The following is an 18,541-nucleotide window of genomic DNA, read 5'->3' as shown; positions in this document are numbered from 1 at the left end:
TCTACACTGTTTTTTAAAATAATGTTTTTGTATAATAAAAACATGTTTAAGATTTGAAATGTTTTTAATATATTTTTTATATTTTTAAATATATTTTTATATGTAGTGCTTTATATTTAGTTATTATTCATATTTATATAATTATTTTTTAAAATAATCTTCTAAAAACAAGTAAAAAATAATTAAAAAATAACTAAAATATGTTTTATGAAAATACTATATATATATTTTTTTTAAAGCAAAAAGTTATTTTTTTGGTTTCTTTGTTATAAAATATGTAATATTTTGTGTTTTAAAAAGTAAAAAGTCATTTTATGTTTTTTTATTATGAAATGTATTTTTATAAATAAAAAAAAACCTATTTTCAAAAATAGTTGCTAGATAGGGTCATAGATTTTTTAAAAATGATAAACTTATCACCTTAATATTTACTCGAAAATTCTCTTATGCATCATCTATAAACAAAATTTAGAAAAAGAAAAAAAATCATGACAAAAAATGATTTATAAAACCATTAAAAAATATATTGAAAGTAAATTTAATTCATAAAATTGATTATTTGAAGTAACATGAGCAAATTGATTAGGTTGATGGTAAACCCAAGACCAACCTGAAACAAGAAACAATCAATTTGAGTTCAACCTAATTCGATTTCTAACTTGATATATTCAACCTAAGCCCAACACAACTTTATTTTTTTAAACTCAGGTTTAATTCAAGTTGTTAAAGTTAGACTTAGGTTGAATTTAAATTAATCAGGTTGATAGGATTACATAATTCAAAATTCATTTATAATATCTTTAAAATAACTTTTTTTCTATATATATATATATATGCAAATTTTAAATGGTAAATAAGACATCAAAATAGCTAAAAAAAAACATAAATTTATATATATTTTTTAAATTTTGAAAAAATATATAATATAGTATAATTTGATTTTTTTTCTTCAAAATATATAAAAATAAGAATACTAACATATATGATAATCTACATCATAAATATTATGAAAACACTAGATTAAGTTTAGATTTAATTCTAATTATTTGAAACTTGGTCCGAGCTTAACCCATATCGAATTTGGGTTGAAAAGCCCTAATCCGAACCCATTCAGAGTATTAAAAATAATTGTTTAAACCTGTCCAAATGTCGAGTTGGATTGATTCAACCTATCCGAGTTACACTCCTACTTTGAAGTGGTTAGTTGTAGGAAATGAACTTTTATATTTATTTATCATTATAGAGATAAAATTCATTTATTAAAATTTGTGGTATTTTTCTTTTATGATGTTATTTAATTAAATTTATTTTAAGAACAAATTTTCTATTTATTTTATTATACATATAAATTTGATCTATTTTATTGGATACATATGATTGTTAAGAGGAAAATGTTAGACTATTGAGCATACAATGAAACTTATTTCTTGAATTTATTACAAATTTTTTAGATAAAATATCCTTTTATTTATAAAATTGATATTTATTTAATTTATTTTTTATTAATAAAAAATATTAGTCACATAATAAATATTCTATTATATTTGAGGCAATTTATTTTCAAATTTTGATTCGTTAAATTTGAGAATGGGTTCCTCAAATTGTGATGGAAAATAATTAGTATCTCAATCATAGTTATCGAAGAATGGAAAATAGTGAGAAAAAACAAAAGGAAATATAAAAAAAAATTAAAATAATTAGTAAATAATTTTTATTTATATTTTAAAAACTTATTTCAATTATTTTTTCTCTTTTATATAAATATTAAATTATTTGTAAATATATAAGTTAGACGATAAAGCAAACACCAGCGAATCGGCGGCGCCCCCGTAGACTCTGCCTCAACGCTTTTGCCTCACATAAACTCCCACACCATCGCACATCTCGTCCAGGTTCACTGAGTTCCTTATCATTTCCATCGGTGCCCACAATTACTGAAAATCACTCTTGTTTAGTCAAAACTCAAATCCTATCAGGTTTCCAGCTTTATTCACATGCATCTCTCTACTGGAAAAATATAGATTGTTCAATCCAGGGTATGCTCTTCAACGTTTTATGATCGGTGGTTTGTACGGTTCGTATGTAAATTTACTGAATTCGAGCATATGAAGTTTAGCAACTGTGTGCTTATGCTGTTTTTGTAGTTTAATTAATTATTTTGAGTGTTTGTTTCTGTGTGATCTTATTGTTGAGCTATCAGTTTGGATTTGCATTGAAATGGCCATAAGCCCTAATAATTTGTTGAAGTTTATTTTAGGGTGTTCTTCATTTGTTGTAGGGGAAGAGTTGATTCTTGGACAAACGTTTCGGTTCCCATTTCGTCATTCTTGTGGATATTGATTTACTTAGGCTGACTCCAGGACCATCTTTTGATATGTATTTTTTTTTTTTTTTTAAGAATGAATAGTATTTATGGGCACTGAGGTTGCACTTGTTTTGATGGGATTTAGGATCTGGAATTGAAGGCCTCCATTTTAATTCCACTATTTGGTTTATCTGTAAACCAACGGATTTGAAATTGTGTCAAATCCCATACAGCCCAAATCCACAAAAGGAATTCAATATTTTCCAAGTCCGTAAAAATGGAAATTCCAAATAAAATTCAATTCTGTACAACCAAATGCTGACCCACTTTCTACCATGGATTGCATGCCCTATCTATACTAAATACACGATATTGGGTCATTATGCCCTTAGATTATGGAAATTGATTTTTTGTTTCTTTGTCCAGGCCTCTAGATCTGGATCACTTCTTAACAAAAGCAGTAGCTGCTTCTTGAAATTAAGGACTGGCATAAGATTTTGATCTAAGGATCCGAGGATAGATATGGATGGTGTGAACCAAGAGAAACTCAGATTTTGTATTGACAGAGGGGGCACCTTCACTGATGTTTATGCTGAAATACCAGGGCAGTCTGATGGCCGTGTTATGAAACTTTTGTCTGTTGACCCCTCAAACTATGATGATGCTCCAATTGAAGGAATTCGAAGGATTCTTGAAGAATTTACAGGGGAGAGCATTCCCCGGACTTCAAAAATCCCAACAGACAGGATAGAATGGATAAGGATGGGTACCACGGTGGCAACAAATGCACTTTTAGAGAGAAAAGGGGAGAGGATTGCACTGTGTGTGACTCAGGGTTTCAAGGATCTGCTGCAAATTGGTAACCAGGCTCGCCCTCGCATCTTTGACCTCACTGTATCAAAACCATCTAATCTCTATGAGGAGGTTATCGAGGTTGAAGAGAGAATTGAGCTTGTTCCTAATACGGAGGAAGAAAACCAGGATTCTTCTGCATCATTAGTTAAAGGGGTTTCAGGTGAGCTTCTCAGGGTTGTGAAGCCACTCAATGAAGAAGCTCTAAAGCCTTTACTGAAAGGTCTATTGGAGAAAGGGATTAACTGTCTAGCAGTTGTATTAATGCATTCCTACACTTACCCAGAGCACGAAATATCAGTAGAAAAGTTAGCTGTGAGTTTGGGTTTTAAGCATGTTTCCTTATCTTCAGCTTTGTCTCCTATGGTTCGAGCTGTTCCTCGGGGTTTAACAGCTAGTGTGGATGCATACCTGACCCCTGTTATTAAAGAGTATTTGTCAGGGTTCATATCCAGATTTGATGAAGGGCTGGGAAAGGTGAATGTTTTGTTCATGCAGTCAGATGGAGGACTTGCACCAGAAAGTAGATTTTCAGGCCACAAAGCAGTTTTGTCTGGTCCTGCAGGTGGGGTTGTTGGTTATTCACAGACTCTTTTTGGGCTTGAAACAGAAAAGCCTCTCATTGGGTTTGACATGGGTGGTACATCTACAGATGTAAGCCGTTATGCAGGAAGTTATGAACAAGTTCTAGAAACCCAGATTGCTGGTGCCATAATTCAGGCACCTCAGCTTGACATAAACACCGTTGCTGCTGGCGGTGGATCAAAATTAAAGTTCCAATTTGGAGCTTTCCGGGTGGGACCAGAATCAGTTGGTGCACACCCAGGTCCTGTGTGTTACCGAAAAGGAGGGGAGTTGGCAGTTACGGATGCGAATCTGATTCTAGGATTTGTTATTCCTGATTATTTCCCATCAATATTTGGACCCAACGAGGACCAGCCTTTAGATGTCAAGGCAACAAGGGAAGAATTCGAGAAGCTTGCAAAACAAATAAACTCCTATAGGAAGAGCCAGGATCCTTCAGCAAAGGACATGATGGTGGAGGAAATTGCTCTGGGGTTTGTGAATGTTGCTAATGAAACAATGTGCCGTCCAATACGACAGTTAACGGAGATGAAGGGCCATGAGACAAGGAACCATGCCCTTGCTTGTTTTGGTGGTGCTGGGCCACAGCATGCCTGTGCCATTGCAAGGTCTCTGGGTATGAAAGAGGTTCTAATTCACAGGTTCTGTGGGATCTTAAGTGCATATGGGATGGGATTGGCAGATGTCATCGAAGAAGCTCAGGAACCGTACTCTGCTGTTTATGGTCCTGAATCTCTCCTGGAGGCTACTCGAAGAGAAGTGATTTTAGTAAAGCTGGTGAGACAAAAACTGCAAATGCAAGGGTTTAGAGAGGAAAACATTACAACTGAAACATATTTAAATTTGAGGTATGAGGGTACAGATACTGCCATCATGGTAAAGAGACAATTAAATGAAGATGGGGTAGGATGTGACTACGCTATTGAATTTGTCAAGCTATTCCAGCAAGAGTATGGATTCAAACTGCAGAACAGGAATATCCTAATTTGTGATGTAAGAGTTCGTGGTATAGGAGTCACTAATATTTTGAAGCCGAGGGCCCTAGAACCTGCTTCAGGTACACCTAAAGTTGAAGGCCACTACAAGGTTTACTTTGTGAATGGATGGCACCATACACCCCTATTCAAGCTTGAAAATTTAGGGTACGGGCATGTCATGCCTGGTCCTGCCATCATCATGAATGGAAATAGTACTGTGATAGTAGAACCCAATTGTAAAGCAGTAATAACCAAATATGGCAACATTAAAATTGAAATTCAGTCGAATTTAGGCACTGTGAAGGTAGCAGAAAAAGTTGCAGACGTGGTGCAGCTCTCAATCTTCAATCACAGATTTATGGGAATAGCTGAGCAGATGGGACGGACTCTTCAGAGAACTTCTATATCAACCAATATCAAGGAGCGGCTTGATTTCTCTTGTGCTCTCTTTGGACCAGATGGTGGGCTGGTTGCCAATGCCCCCCATGTACCTGTGCATCTAGGAGCTATGTCCAGTACAGTTCGATGGCAGCTGAAGTACTGGGGTAACAATTTGAATGAAGGTGATGTTTTGGTCACAAATCATCCTTGTGCTGGAGGTAGTCATCTTCCAGATATAACTGTTGTCACACCTGTTTTCAATAATGGGAAACTGGTATTTTTTGTGGCAAGTAGAGGTCATCATGCAGAGATTGGGGGTATCACTCCTGGAAGTATGCCTCCCTTCTCGAAGTCCATATGGGAAGAAGGTGCTGCCATAAAAGCATTCAAGCTTGTGGACAAGGGAATTTTTCAAGAAGAAGGAATCATCAAACTTCTCCAGTTCCCTAATTCTGATGAATCAGCTCATAACATCCCAGGAACTCGCAGGCTTCAAGATAATTTATCAGATCTTCAAGCACAGGTGGCTGCAAACCGGAGAGGAATTACCCTTATCAAAGAGCTTATTGAGCAGTATGGTTTGGACACTGTTCAGGCCTACATGACCTACGTGCAAATCAATGCAGAAGGAGCAGTGAGAGAAATGCTCAAGTCAGTTGCTGCTAGGGTTACATCTCAGTCACCTAAATTTGGAGCAGGAGATTCTGTAACCATTGAAGAAGAGGATTACATGGATGATGGTTCTGTTATTCATCTGAAACTTACCATCGATCCTCATAAAGGGGAAGCAAATTTTGATTTTTCTGGGACCAGTCCAGAAGTTTACGGGAACTGGAATGCACCAGAAGCAGTCACAGCTGCTGCAGTCATATACTGCATCCGATGTTTGGTTGATGTTGATATCCCTCTCAATCAAGGTTGTTTGGCTCCAGTTAAAATCCATATTCCCCTAGGTTCATTCCTCTCTCCAAGTGATAAGGCTGCTGTGGTGGGAGGTAATGTTCTCACATCCCAGAGAGTTACTGATGTTGTACTGACTGCATTTCAGGCCTGTGCCTGTTCACAGGGTTGCATGAATAATCTCACTTTTGGGGATGATACTTTTGGTTATTATGAAACAATAGGAGGTGGTTGTGGCGCTGGTCCCAGCTGGGATGGCACCAGTGGGGTCCAATGCCATATGACCAATACCCGAATGACTGACCCAGAAATCTTTGAGCAGAGATATCCAGTCATTTTGCATACGTTTGGATTGAGAGAGAACAGCGGAGGAGCAGGGCTTCACCGAGGTGGTGATGGGCTTGTGAGGGAGATTGAGTTTAGGCGACCAGTTGTGGTGAGCATTCTTTCAGAGAGGCGTGTTCATGCACCAAGAGGGTTGAAGGGAGGAAAAGATGGGGCTCGTGGAGCTAATTACCTCATTACAAAAGATAAACGAGAAGTGTATCTCGGAGGTAAAAACACTGTGGCGGTACAGGCAGGGGAAATTCTTCGGATTTTAACTCCGGGAGGTGGAGGATGGGGTTCTCTCTTTTGATTCTCCTCCCCACTTTCGCACTGTTAGGCTTGGTCATCACATTGGAAATATTATCATATTTTCTGGAACGCCTCGAGTGTTGACAGGAAACCGAATTCTACGATGTGTGAAGCACATGGTTCCAACTTCCATGAGAATGACTAATAAATTCTTACATGTAGAATGTTTTCATTATATTAAACAAAATAAAAGGCAAAATGCAGTTGTTTTATTTGGTTGGACATATTGCATCTGTTAATATCAAATGACTTTTGATAGATTAGTGAGCATCAAAACTGAGTGTATATATATAGAGATTGGTTAGTAGGTTCAATTCACTTCTTTTTGTATGTAAGTTACCTCCCCTATTCAGAAACATAATAGAAAATGTTTTTAAATTTATTTAATTATAAAACAAAAATATTATATATATATATATATATACTATGTGCCTAAGTTGAGCATTATTTTTTCATATCATTCTTCCTATAACTTGCTTTTATATACTTAATACTTACCTGATTTAAATTTTAGGGTTGTTTGATTAAAAGGGCCACTCAAAACTCAATTTTTGAAATTTAACCTTTCACCATTTTTTGACATCATTTGGACAAAAATATCCTTATTATATTCTTATAAAAATAACTATTTCTTTTAAAACTAACATGTAAATACTTTAAATAGAAAATGGTATTTATATAAAAAATGAGTTACTTTAAAAAAAAAAATAAGTTGAGTTAAATTTCCGATTTAGAGATTATTTCATCATTTTTAACCAAATATTTCTAAATTTTATTATATACTTACAACCATATTCATAATCGGTATCTAGAATTTTCCTCCATAAAATAGTCATCGATATTTGGTACCTAGGATTTTCGGCGAAGATGGTAGAGTGAGAGAGGTTTCGGTTTGCCCGCGTTTTGGGCCCATGGGCCTCTTAGTAAGCCCTTTCAAAACCTCAAAACCCTAGGATCGCCTCGAGTCTGAAATCGTCTCCTTCAATCGGTTACTTCCATGGCTTCGGACTCTGATCCAAGCATCAACAGCAACGATTCATCATCTTATTTTCAACAAACAGTAAGTGCTTTCTTCACTTCCTCCTCACAAAACCTTTCTTGCATTTCAATTTTTCGGTTTTGATTCTGTATGGCGGGAAATCATCAGTAAGGAATAGAAACTTTATTTTCCTCTCATTGCTCGGCAAATAAACAATGCATTTCTTCTTTTCCAAGGTTTGTTTGCAAGATTGGTGGCTGATCAAGTCCAAGAAGGGCTTCGAAGGGAAACGACTAGCGGTTGCGGGGTTGTCCTCAAAGGAGTAAGATCCTTTTCGTTGTTAAGGATTTCTTTTTTATTACATGTCCATTTGAGTAGTATAAAATAATGAAATCAAATATAAATATGTAGTTGAAATTGTAATCTCAGAAGAAGTCGTCAACCTCTATTTTTCTTTTCTTTTCTTTCTAAATTATTGTTTGTGTTGAAGAATTTTTGGATTTTCCTTCTATTGGACCCTTGAAAACGCGTTCAAAACTGAGGACCTAGCTAGGAGTGGACAAAATCTGAATGGGACAGAGTGGGGCATTACAGATGGTATGGGAGTCTTTTGTCTGGCCCTCAAAGAGTGTCTGTCCATCTGGCCTTGCAATCTCATGTGACACAGACTAGGATGTCATAGTTGCATGGGGTAATTGTGAGGAGAGAAGCTCTTGACTGTGTAGACGTGGGTGTTACAATAGTCATTGTAAAGTATCTAAGTTGATCTTGAGTGTAGAGTCATAAAAAAAGCTATACTATGGCTTATTTGTTGGTTAATTCAGTTGTTAAAAACTTAATTTTACTATTTGGTCGTTTGGTTGATGTTTTGCAGTTTTGCTCCATGGGTGATGTACTTGGTACATTTTTACTGGAAGAAAGGCTATCATTTCTTGTTTTCTAATATAATGCTATTCACTTTGCTCCTTTCTGCAGTGGACTTATCTTGTTATGCTGTCCTTTTTACTTCTTCGATTTTCATCTATACTAGGAACTAAAAACCATCATAACCATTTCCTCAAACATCAATTTTGACCACCTTTGCCCAACCCAAAAGTAAAAAAGAAGGAATTAGGCTAAATATTAGAAGTTAAGGAGTACATCAATATTAATTTAGTAATCTAACAGTGTTCAAAATGGTGGTTGGAGTATTACCTCCAAGACAATTCTCTCCCTCACTTTCCCATGTCCTTGTAATGGTGTTGAAATAGTTGTTGTGGAACTTGATGTTAGAGATGCTTACAAGACATGAACCACTTCCAGCATGCTATATCAAAATAGAAAAATGAGAGAGAGAGGGGGAATGGGGGATGGGGGGAAGATAGAATGATGTAGAAAAACAAACAGACTGAGGGCTCCAATTTTATGGAAATATAGTACAAGAAATGCCTTGAGCTGTTGGACTTTAAATTTTAATCATATTAATTTGACAAACTAGTCAACATTCCTAGAGTTTTGTGCTGGTCCATGGAATTAGATAGATGTTCATATCATCAAATTGTACAGGGCCTGTGTAGTTGATTTGCTGAATTGGATCATCTCAAAGACTCAAACATGCACATCACATGCAGCCGAGTCACTAGTTAGGTTTAATTTCATATTCCTGCATGTTTTCATTTTTTGATCCGTAATAATTCCAGGGGACCTGGAGGTACTGGTACTTTAGCCATTTAAGGATATTCCTTTTTATGCTGCAGGCAACGAGCTGTGCGAGTGTTTTCATCTGCACCAATTATCAAGAGATATGATGTATTCACTCTTGAGACTGCTGATGGAATAACTGTCATTATCAAGGGCTTCATAAACAAGTTACGTACAAATGAAAATGGGTTTCCCTCTGAGGTAGGTAGATTTTTGCTTCTCCCAATCTCTTTTAGAAAGAATGATTTCTATTAACAAAATTTAATTAAAGGTCATTTTCTTAATTAATTTTTGCAACAGTGCCTATCAGGGAAAAAAAAAAAGGCAATAAAACTTAATTCAAGATCTAGTTGATATCTATGGAGAATTATCTATTTACTTTTGTATCAAGTCTCGATTCAGAGTCCTGTTTTGTACTGGTAAAATGTTTCAGTCTAACATTGATGTAGGACAACAAGGATCTGCATTAGACATATTCACAGCTTATTGGATATGGGCATTTGAAAGACCCCTAACATAGGATTTAAACACACATACTCATTATATGATTTTCCCTTTACTTTGACATACTGATGATATGTTGATCTAGACATATCAATGGTATGAGCAATAGCAAAAGGAACAAATCAAACGTAAAACCATATATAATATAAATTTCTAATTTTACAAGCATTAAGGAAAAGTTTAATTTGGAGACATGATATGCAACTAATTCTGTCATTGCCAAACTATGTTTACTTGTATTGATGTCAGGTGATAGCTTTGCCATGTTCATGGAAAATAGCTCAAGTTTGTATAGCTGTTTCCATTCCAAATTGAAGTTTATGTTTTCCTTTTCCTGTAGACAGGTGTTCAATCATTTCTTGTTTGGTTTTCCTCCTCACTGGGAGGAATATGCTGAAAAGTGCTTTGAGGGAGGCTCTACCAGTGGGTTTGTTTCAAGAAGTAACCCTGGCGTTGTTTCAATAAGTACCCATGACCTAGACAAGTTAATGATGGACTCAGAAAGTAATATATGTAGCATCATTTCATTCGAGTCATATTCCATTATGAATTTTCTTGTCCAATCTCAAGAATTCTGCTTAAACTATGTTAAGTTTTCCATTTTTTCTTTTTCTTATGTGAATTGGGAGTGGTAGGTGGCAAGAAAATCATTGTCCAACTAATGTTCTTTCTTTTTTTGCAAGAAGAAACAAACCAGTGCAAGAAGGCCATTAATGAAGCAAGACATGAAAACAGTGAAGATGTTGTGGAAATGAAGCGTAAAAATAATGAGCGGAGTTCTCCATTTGAAGCCTGTGAGAACCAAGATGTAGGGAATTTGAACAGAAGTTCATTGACTGCAAGTGCTCAATCTGGGAAAAAAATGGACATCTCGGAGGATATTCCCTGTCAATCAGAGGGCCAAGTATCAAAATGTCAGTCAAGGAAGTCAAACAGAAAATGGCAGGAAGGACAAAAGGCTGAAATTGGGTTGAAAACTAAAAGAAAAAGCTTCATTTCCGTTCCAGTGGGTTTTGATCATGTAAACAACACTGTAGGAAATATTAGCCGTGAAATAGGAGGAGAAAGTATCTCGAATTTGTCTGATGTTGGACCTCAAGAGCATCATAATATAACAGTAGAAAAACTAGATGATGAGTGTTTAAAAGATGGTTCTCAGAAGAATTCTGAGTTCCCTCCTGCTTATACTAATGCAAAATGCAAACAAAACCATGAAAACATTATGATTCAAGCCAAAATACAGAGTAAGAACACAAATGAATCAGTCAGACCTTCCACTAGGCCCGGTCAGGCAAACCAAAAAATCGACCTGAAAACCCCAGTTGGGGAGAGAGCAAGCAGTTCTGGAAAGAAGACTAAGAGGAAATTAGATTACAATATACAGGTCAGTTGTTCTCAGGACTTCTCTGTATAAAGTCTATTTTACTTTTCCTTTAACTTATGTGCATTAATTATAAGAACCTGGCTGTTCATCAAACATATTGATTTACAATTTGATGGCTATTTACTGACTGACATTTCCATTATGATCAACCAGATATATTCTCAACAGTTTCTCAATTTATATAGTGATTATGAGATTGAAGGTGATTAAAATCTCTAGTTAGGAATTATTTTCTAAGTGAAGGAATTGATGGGACAATTCTTATTCTAATATAACAATCTGATGCAATATGATAAGTCTTGTATATAATGGTGCTGCTAACTGAGATATGTTAGCATTTGGGTTTCCTGTAACATTTACGTAGATAGCAGATGAAATGTTATCATCTAGGTACCTTAACAACCTTGGTGCTTGAAATAGCATTTAACCCTGAGTTAGTTCTTACTCATGATTACTGTAACTTGGAAATTGGGGGTTCATGAGATGGGATAGGACGCAGCTATTATTGTTGGTTGGTTGATGTAACTTTCTGATGTTCTCAGCATGTTTCTATCTGCAGTTTTGTTGCCTATTTGTTTTAATTTATCTGGGTTTGTTTTTATTTATCTGTTTTATTGTTTCTTAACTTTATTCTATATCTCTTTTTCTTTCCTTCTTAATGTGTTTTATTTAGGTAACGCATCCTAGCATCAAAGAGAGAACAGAAGTGTCAATTGTTTCTCCAGAATTATTGAGTTTGAAACGATCCAGATCAGGTAAATTTGTAGCAATCCCTCCCCTGGTGTCCTGTTTATGTAATAGCTAAAATAAAAGAGCATTGACCTACTTGTTTTTCATCCTCTCATGCATTTATTTTCTGTATGTTTTTTAATTGTAACCTATCTTTGGCGAACTCCTCAATAGTGTTATTATTTTACTTCACAATAAATTTGTTGCTACAAATTATACTCGTTATTGGTTAAATTAATGTCCCCTGTGGGGGCTGGGGTGGTGGAAGAAGATGGTAGTTCTGAAGGGAAGAAGTCATTGTATTACATTTTGCATCACATTTGGATGTTTTCATTTTGTTTATTATATTGCTTGTACTGAGTCTAATATATTACAAATTATTAGTTGTTAATTGAAAACAAACCAATTCATTTAACAGAAAATGAGTATAACACGACAAGAAGGATTAATTATTATTGAGAAAAAAATAACAACAAACCAAGACATGGATAAGGATAACCAAAGCAAAAGTAACAAACTCAAGTGAAAAAAATCCCCCACAAAGGGGTTTAAATAAGAAGCTATTCCCATAGCCAAAAGTCTGATATTTCATGTAGGATCAATTTTGAACTTCTGCCAAAAAAGGTAGTAGAAAATCTAAATGATATAATTTCTTGAAATCTTTTAAGCATGAACCTTTTGCCTTGCTATGCTATGAAATTTGGTAATGAATGATTTTATCTCCATGGGATGTTTGGATACACCCTTTATAAACCAAAAAATGTTCTTTCCTCTTCTATGTATACTCATCTGTTGCTTTCCACATTTGTGTTAGCTTTTCTGTTTATCAAGTTTAATTTTTTGCAGGAAGACTACTTTTACCTTCCCTAGATTTCTGGCGCAACCAAAAGGCAGTTTATGATGCGGTTCGTGATATCTTCCTGCCTCATACATGGTTTCTTATCTTGACTTTTGTATCTGTTCAGCAGACACATGAATGCATATCTTAAACTGTTTACACACACACACACATGTTTGGGGTGGGTGCATGGTGAGTTGTGGGTTTGGTTTGGGTGTGGTGTAGTGTTTGTTGGTTTTGTCCATAAAATTTTCTGCCTGATGACCCTAATTGTTTTAATTTTCCCTTATTGAAAGCTACTAGATAATTTCCTTCCATTTTCCTCGTCTTTCTATTTTAGCATAGTGCCAAATGCACATTATCTTCCTTTAGTACTTTCCCTTTTTTTGCTTGACTATGTAAGGGAGCGTGTTTCATCCAACTAAAAATAAAGTTTTGAAAACTGTAGTGCTGAATCAAAGTGCTAAAAGATTAGGTAGTGTATTGTAGAAGTGAATTATTGGTTTCAATTTAAATTTAGATGTTGAATATAATTAGATTCATTACAGATTTGTCAACATGCCATTACTAAAGTGTTTGTGGCTAACCACATGTTGGATTATACAACATATAGGAACATTGGTCTTTTGTAGGCTATTGAAGAATATTGTATACAAACTCAAATGTTTCCCTATAGTTAAAAAATTGGAAATGCAAATCTGTCGATATGAGCTTTCCTTTTGGTCTAACATTTGACATATTAATGTGACATGCCTTTTTATTGTTTACAGATTCTAAAAAGCTCATGATATAATTTATTTATTTTTCATTCGACCTAACACTTTTGTGTCTTTGGTTCTTTAAATAAGAACTCATTTTCAATAAATTAAAATATTTTCATAAACAAAATGGAAAAGTAGAAAGAAATCAGGATTGACATAATTTCTTTGTGATTAAAATTCATTGCAAAAGAATTCTAAACTAAATAGGAATTTGGCATAAAAAAGAGAGGGTAAAAGATCTGGTCAAAAGTCATAAATTTTTAAAAACCCTTAAGGTGTTATGCTTTAAGGGTTCAGTTAGGTCTCTTTGACTTAATATTTTAGGTAATCTTTTAGTAGAATCTACCTTTTAAGTGCTACATCATTTACATTTTGAAACACATGTAATTTTGCTTGATGTGTTTGGTCTCTGAATTACTTAATATTCTTATCAAACATCCCTTTAGTGTTTCCGTATGTAATCATTTGGAATATGAGCCCTCCAAATTTACTTGTACTTATACTTCAACTCTATTAGTTATCCAGCATTAGAAAATGCATGTTTCAGTTATGTTTCTGTTTTTTTTTATGCAAGAATGAAAACATTATGATTTTGTTCATTTTCAGGATCGGAGAATTACTGGAATTCAGGAAGTCCTGCATGTGGTAGAACCATCTAGAGGTTTGTGTAGTTAACACACTTATGACTGAAATCTGGTACTTCTGTTGCCACTTAGAAAGAAAACTAAGGTGAATGTCTTACAATGGTAGTAATGTAGAAATGAACACAATGCTGAAAACTGTAAAGAAAAAAAAAATGAGATGTTAAGTAGGTACACCTGGATTTTAATTGCAGTGATGATGGGTCCCAACTCATGAATGTTTTTACATCCTTAGAAGTTACAAGGCTCAATAAAGAAAAGCAAACAACAAAATACCTATTCTGCTGTGCATGAATTATGTATTGAATCACCACTTGTCCATGTAATAATTTATCCTATTATTTGGAGGCACTGCCTCCCTTGCTCCACTATTTTGCCCTTGAAGTCATATTTTTGTTAAAAGCATGAGATTCTAGCTCTCCTTCTACAGCTGGTTTACCTCTTTGATTGACAATTGTTATTTTAAGCTGTTTAAGTGGATTAACCTGCCCCTGGGGCATGGCTCAGGTGGTAACGGGTGGTTTGCATTTTAAGTTAGCCAGGTCTTCTTGTGTTCAACTCATCTAAAAATCTTGAATATACCTGCAGCTAATAGGCCTCTTCACCTTGTTGGTAGGGAGTAGATCTGAGCCTCAGGGAAAGCAGAGGCCACTCAAATGAACTCTGGGGCTTCTCCCAATCCGCTGTTGAAATAGAGTAATCTCATAAAGGTAAATTCACAAATTTAAAGCAATGTCTGGATCAAATTGTTAATAAGATGGCTGAAGATCCAGAAAATGTGGTCTGCTTGGGTATTAAAAGTCCTGTTTAAGAAAAGCTACCTCAACATGCAATGTATTCTGGAATTCATTTTCCCTGTTCTTTCAAGGAAATGAGTGAACCTCCAGTTGTAAGGCATTTCTGCTAGACACTTATTCATGGCTTTCTGCTGGAGGGTCATTCAACACTACAATTGACGTATGATGCCTCCAGACAGTTGAGATTTTGGAGGTATTGTAGCTTCGAAGATACTATAGAATTTTCCTATTTGGAGCAATATTCTACTGGCTGAATTGGACAAGTTTCTCAACAAGGCACAAGGAGATGCATCTGTATGATCTGTAAATGGGAAATTATGAACAGAAAGGGAAGACTATAGGCTATTTAGAATCTGTTGGAATGATTTTGTTTATGTCCATTGGCTTGTAATTTATGTGTTCTTAATAATGACCAACATGCAATAGGGACTGTATTTGTGCTTCCTCATCATTTCTTTCTTAACTCTTTTCCATCTATTCTCCACAGGTTACATCATTGTGTCGGCATGTGCCGCCAAAATGTAAAAGCAACGGATTCAAAGTCTGGGTTTGCTTCTGTGTATTTGTAATGTATATGTCAACTCTTTATCCGAATTTTGTTTAAAGTGGTAGTAGAAAAAAGAGGGTAAAATTAGCTAATGCCTTGGCCCTTGTCAAATGGATGCTCTTCAATCTTTGCTACAGCTTTCAGTCCCAATGCCTTTTGACAAATTGTGGCATGAACAACGCTTCTATTTTATGTTGCCCTTGTATAGCTGTGAGAATTGCGTGTTGGTTTATTTCTGAAGTCGTCCTTGTGCGGTGAGTAAGCTGTGTGTTTTGATTTGATGTACGTTGGTTTTACGGGATTTTTGAAGGTGGCTGAAAGCGTGAAGCCCTTAAAAAATGGTAACCAATCAGCACCTAACGAATATTCGTGCAATACCTGGACTTGGAAACAGGTCATTTCTTGACGGTTGCCATCAGATTGAGGTAGGAAAGGGGAGGAGGGATGCCTCTGTTTTCATGATAAATTCCTCAAGCCTCAGCCAAATCCGTCAATATTCCTTAATCCATATTGTACATTTTCCTTGCGCTGGACCTCCAAAGTTCTTAGCGAAATTTGAATGTCCTAATTCCAGCAAAACATACCAATTTATGCTGTACGGGTAGTTGCTTTTCCCTAACTATTTTGCAATAATATGTTTTTAATAATAATAATAATTATTATTATTATTAAAAACATATTATAGCTACGTTTGGTTAGTTGGTAGCTATAATATGAATGGATATATCTTATAGACATGATGTTCTAAAGGAGCATATCTAATGTAATATGTTGTGTTATATTATGCTTATATTTAATTTATGAAATGATTAAAAAATAATATAAAATATATATTAATTTAATGTTTAAAATAAAAATTATATCATATATCAATATTTTTTATTTAAAATCATAATTTTTTATTTTATTTTTAATAATATTTATGGTTAAAATATTTAAATTTTTTAAATAGAAAACTTTTATATTATGTTATTTAAAAGGAGGCGAGAAAACTTTATGACATTTTAGGGTGAGAAATGGGTTGAGGGTGAAGTCTCGAATTAGGTGGTGTGGATGTAGTCTTCTCTATCTTATTCTCAATAGTCATCATTAAAGATGCTTGAAAATGTGGAAGAATAATGGGCTTAAGGGTGTTGGAACCCCAAATTATTGAGGACACATACATGATTAAGATTTAGACAAGATAAGGAGAGGAGAATGGAATCTCAAATTGATGCTATTTGTACAAGAGAGAAGAAAAACAATTGATTATAACATGTACCTTTTGTCTAGAAGAAAAATAATGGGATCTCTTGTCAAGAAGAAAATAATGAAAACATGAAAGATAGCTCATTTGTGCTCATTTTAAACCAATTGGAAAGAAAAACACTCGACAACTTTTGCGAATATTTAAAAAAGATACCAAGCTATCCATATCAAGTACCAAACAATCATTTATCCATATGTTGGGAGTCGGACAAGAGTGTACAGGTGATAGCTCTTTTTCCATGTTGGGCTTCATTGATCGATTGCGCACTAGTGCGGTGGGGAAATTTTCTCTTTATCCCTTAGTGCTTTTAATATGATCTTTACCTATCATAATAGTAAAAGAGTAATATTGTTTGATCAGAAATAGACTCCACCATGAATATTCTAGAATGGCAGGAGTAGTAAATTCAAAATAAATAACCCACAAAACTTATTAACCGGTTCGAAAAATGTTCAACCAAAGGAAATTGTTTTATTTATTTTTCTCTTAACCAAATGAAAGCTAAAGAAAATAAAACCATGACTAATAACAACTTTAAATTGAAAGAACCCATTTCACGATCTCAAAAATGTTAGATATATGTGCAAAGCTTGGCACCCATGTGAGTGAATCAAAATCAAGTTTAAGGAGTTCATTTCCTGTCGAAGCATTTCCACAATTAGAACGTAATAGACATGATCTAAAAAATAAAGCTTATGCAAAAATATAAAAAATCACTACAGACATAAAATAAATCAATTTACACAGATTATATTCATGAGATAAGATGACATATTCCTTATAATTTAAAATCTATTAAATTAAGTGAACATAAAAACCAAAAAAATCATGATTTACGCTATAACCTGTCAATGAGATGATTTTAATGTTTTTTGTCTCAATCTTCCCATCTTAATTTCCAACTTAACAAACCACAAGAATAACTATAATTCCTCAATTTTTAACTTCTTTCACATCTTCAACAACTTTACTCTCTCACACCCCATTTTTTCCTTCACATCACACTCAACATTACTTTTTTTCATTTAAAAAGCCTTTTTAGGCATCTCATACTTTCCACTCGCCTTCCCATTCTTATTTCCATTTGCTTCAATCTCCTTTTTCACCCGCTTTAACTCCTTACCTTCTACTTTGCTCTGTTTAGGGTATTTTTTGGGCATTTAAGTGATTGACTTCATAGTAGAATATCCTTAGAATAAGACGATTTTAATTCAACTATGACTTGGATTGAGGTAGTGATTTGGGGTTGACTTATGATTTCTTCATATTACAAGATTTTGAAGTCAACCCCAAATCATGATCTCAATTCAAATAAAAGTCGAAATCAAAATCATCCTACTTTAAGGGTGCAAATCGTACTACGAGGTCAATCGCCACAATACCCAAAGCATGTCCAAAATATAGCAAAATAAAGGGCAAGGAGTTAAAACAGATGAAGAAAGATGCTAATGCAATTGAAAATAAGAATAAAATGAAAGAGATTAGAAAAGACGATACCCAATAAGGCCCTCTAAGTGTAGAAAGTAATGTTGAGTGTAATATGAAGGAAGAAATGGAGTCTGAGAGGATAAAGTTATTGAACATGTGACAAAAAGTTATAAATTAAAGAATTATAGCTATTCTTCCGATTTGTTCAACTGAAAATCAACATAGAAAGATTAAGACAAAAAACATTAAAATCATTTCATCAACAAGTTATAACATAAACCATGATTTTTTTATTTTCATGTTCACTTGTACTAATGAAAATATAAGTCATAGGTTTTAAATTATGAGTATCTCATCTTACCTTATGA

At 34.5% G+C, this 18,541-nt stretch overlaps 2 protein-coding genes across 14 annotated transcripts; both read left to right on the top strand.

Moving 5' to 3' along the window:
• Nucleotides 1–1,790: 1,790 nt before the first annotated feature.
• LOC100252923 (5-oxoprolinase 1) lies at nt 1,791–6,894 on the top strand. Of its 3 annotated transcripts, none has more exons than XM_010656004.3 (2): nt 1,791–1,892; nt 2,732–6,894. In XM_010656004.3, the coding sequence occupies exon 2, from the start codon at nt 2,828–2,830 to the stop codon at nt 6,635–6,637; it is 3,810 nt and encodes a 1,269-aa protein (XP_010654306.1). In that variant the 5' UTR covers nt 1,791–1,892; nt 2,732–2,827; the 3' UTR covers nt 6,638–6,894. The 3 variants fall into 3 exon arrangements, with proteins under 3 accessions (XP_010654306.1, XP_002262987.1, XP_010654305.1); XM_002262951.4 differs by having other exon boundaries at nt 1,803–2,036; XM_010656003.3 differs by having other exon boundaries at nt 1,804–2,074.
• Nucleotides 6,895–7,448: 554 nt separating this feature from the next.
• On the top strand, nt 7,449–15,588 carry LOC100854566 (kinetochore-associated protein KNL-2 homolog). Of its 11 annotated transcripts, XR_786522.3 has the most exons (11): nt 7,479–7,696; nt 7,852–7,937; nt 9,161–9,241; nt 9,352–9,496; nt 10,144–10,303; nt 10,483–11,183; nt 11,857–11,938; nt 12,759–12,817; nt 14,118–14,172; nt 14,769–14,862; nt 15,437–15,588. XR_786522.3 is itself a non-coding variant. In XM_010656008.3 (10 exons), the coding sequence occupies exons 1-9, from the start codon at nt 7,634–7,636 to the stop codon at nt 14,158–14,160; spliced, it is 1,449 nt and encodes a 482-aa protein (XP_010654310.1). In that variant the 5' UTR covers nt 7,477–7,633; the 3' UTR covers nt 14,161–14,172; nt 14,769–15,588. The 11 variants fall into 11 exon arrangements, 7 of the variants coding, with proteins under 7 accessions (XP_059595089.1, XP_010654310.1, XP_010654311.1 ...); XR_009466418.1 differs by lacking the exon at nt 9,161–9,241 and having other exon boundaries at nt 7,449–7,696; nt 10,486–11,183; XR_009466419.1 differs by lacking the exon at nt 9,161–9,241 and having other exon boundaries at nt 7,449–7,696; nt 10,486–11,183; nt 14,741–14,862.
• The last annotated feature ends 2,953 nt before the right edge of the window (nt 15,589–18,541 follow it).

This window comes from Vitis vinifera, chromosome 8, assembly GCF_030704535.1.
Source record: "Vitis vinifera cultivar Pinot Noir 40024 chromosome 8, ASM3070453v1".
Taxonomy (NCBI): Eukaryota; Viridiplantae; Streptophyta; class Magnoliopsida; order Vitales; family Vitaceae; genus Vitis; species Vitis vinifera.
This window is presented reverse-complemented; position numbering and strand designations above follow the sequence as displayed.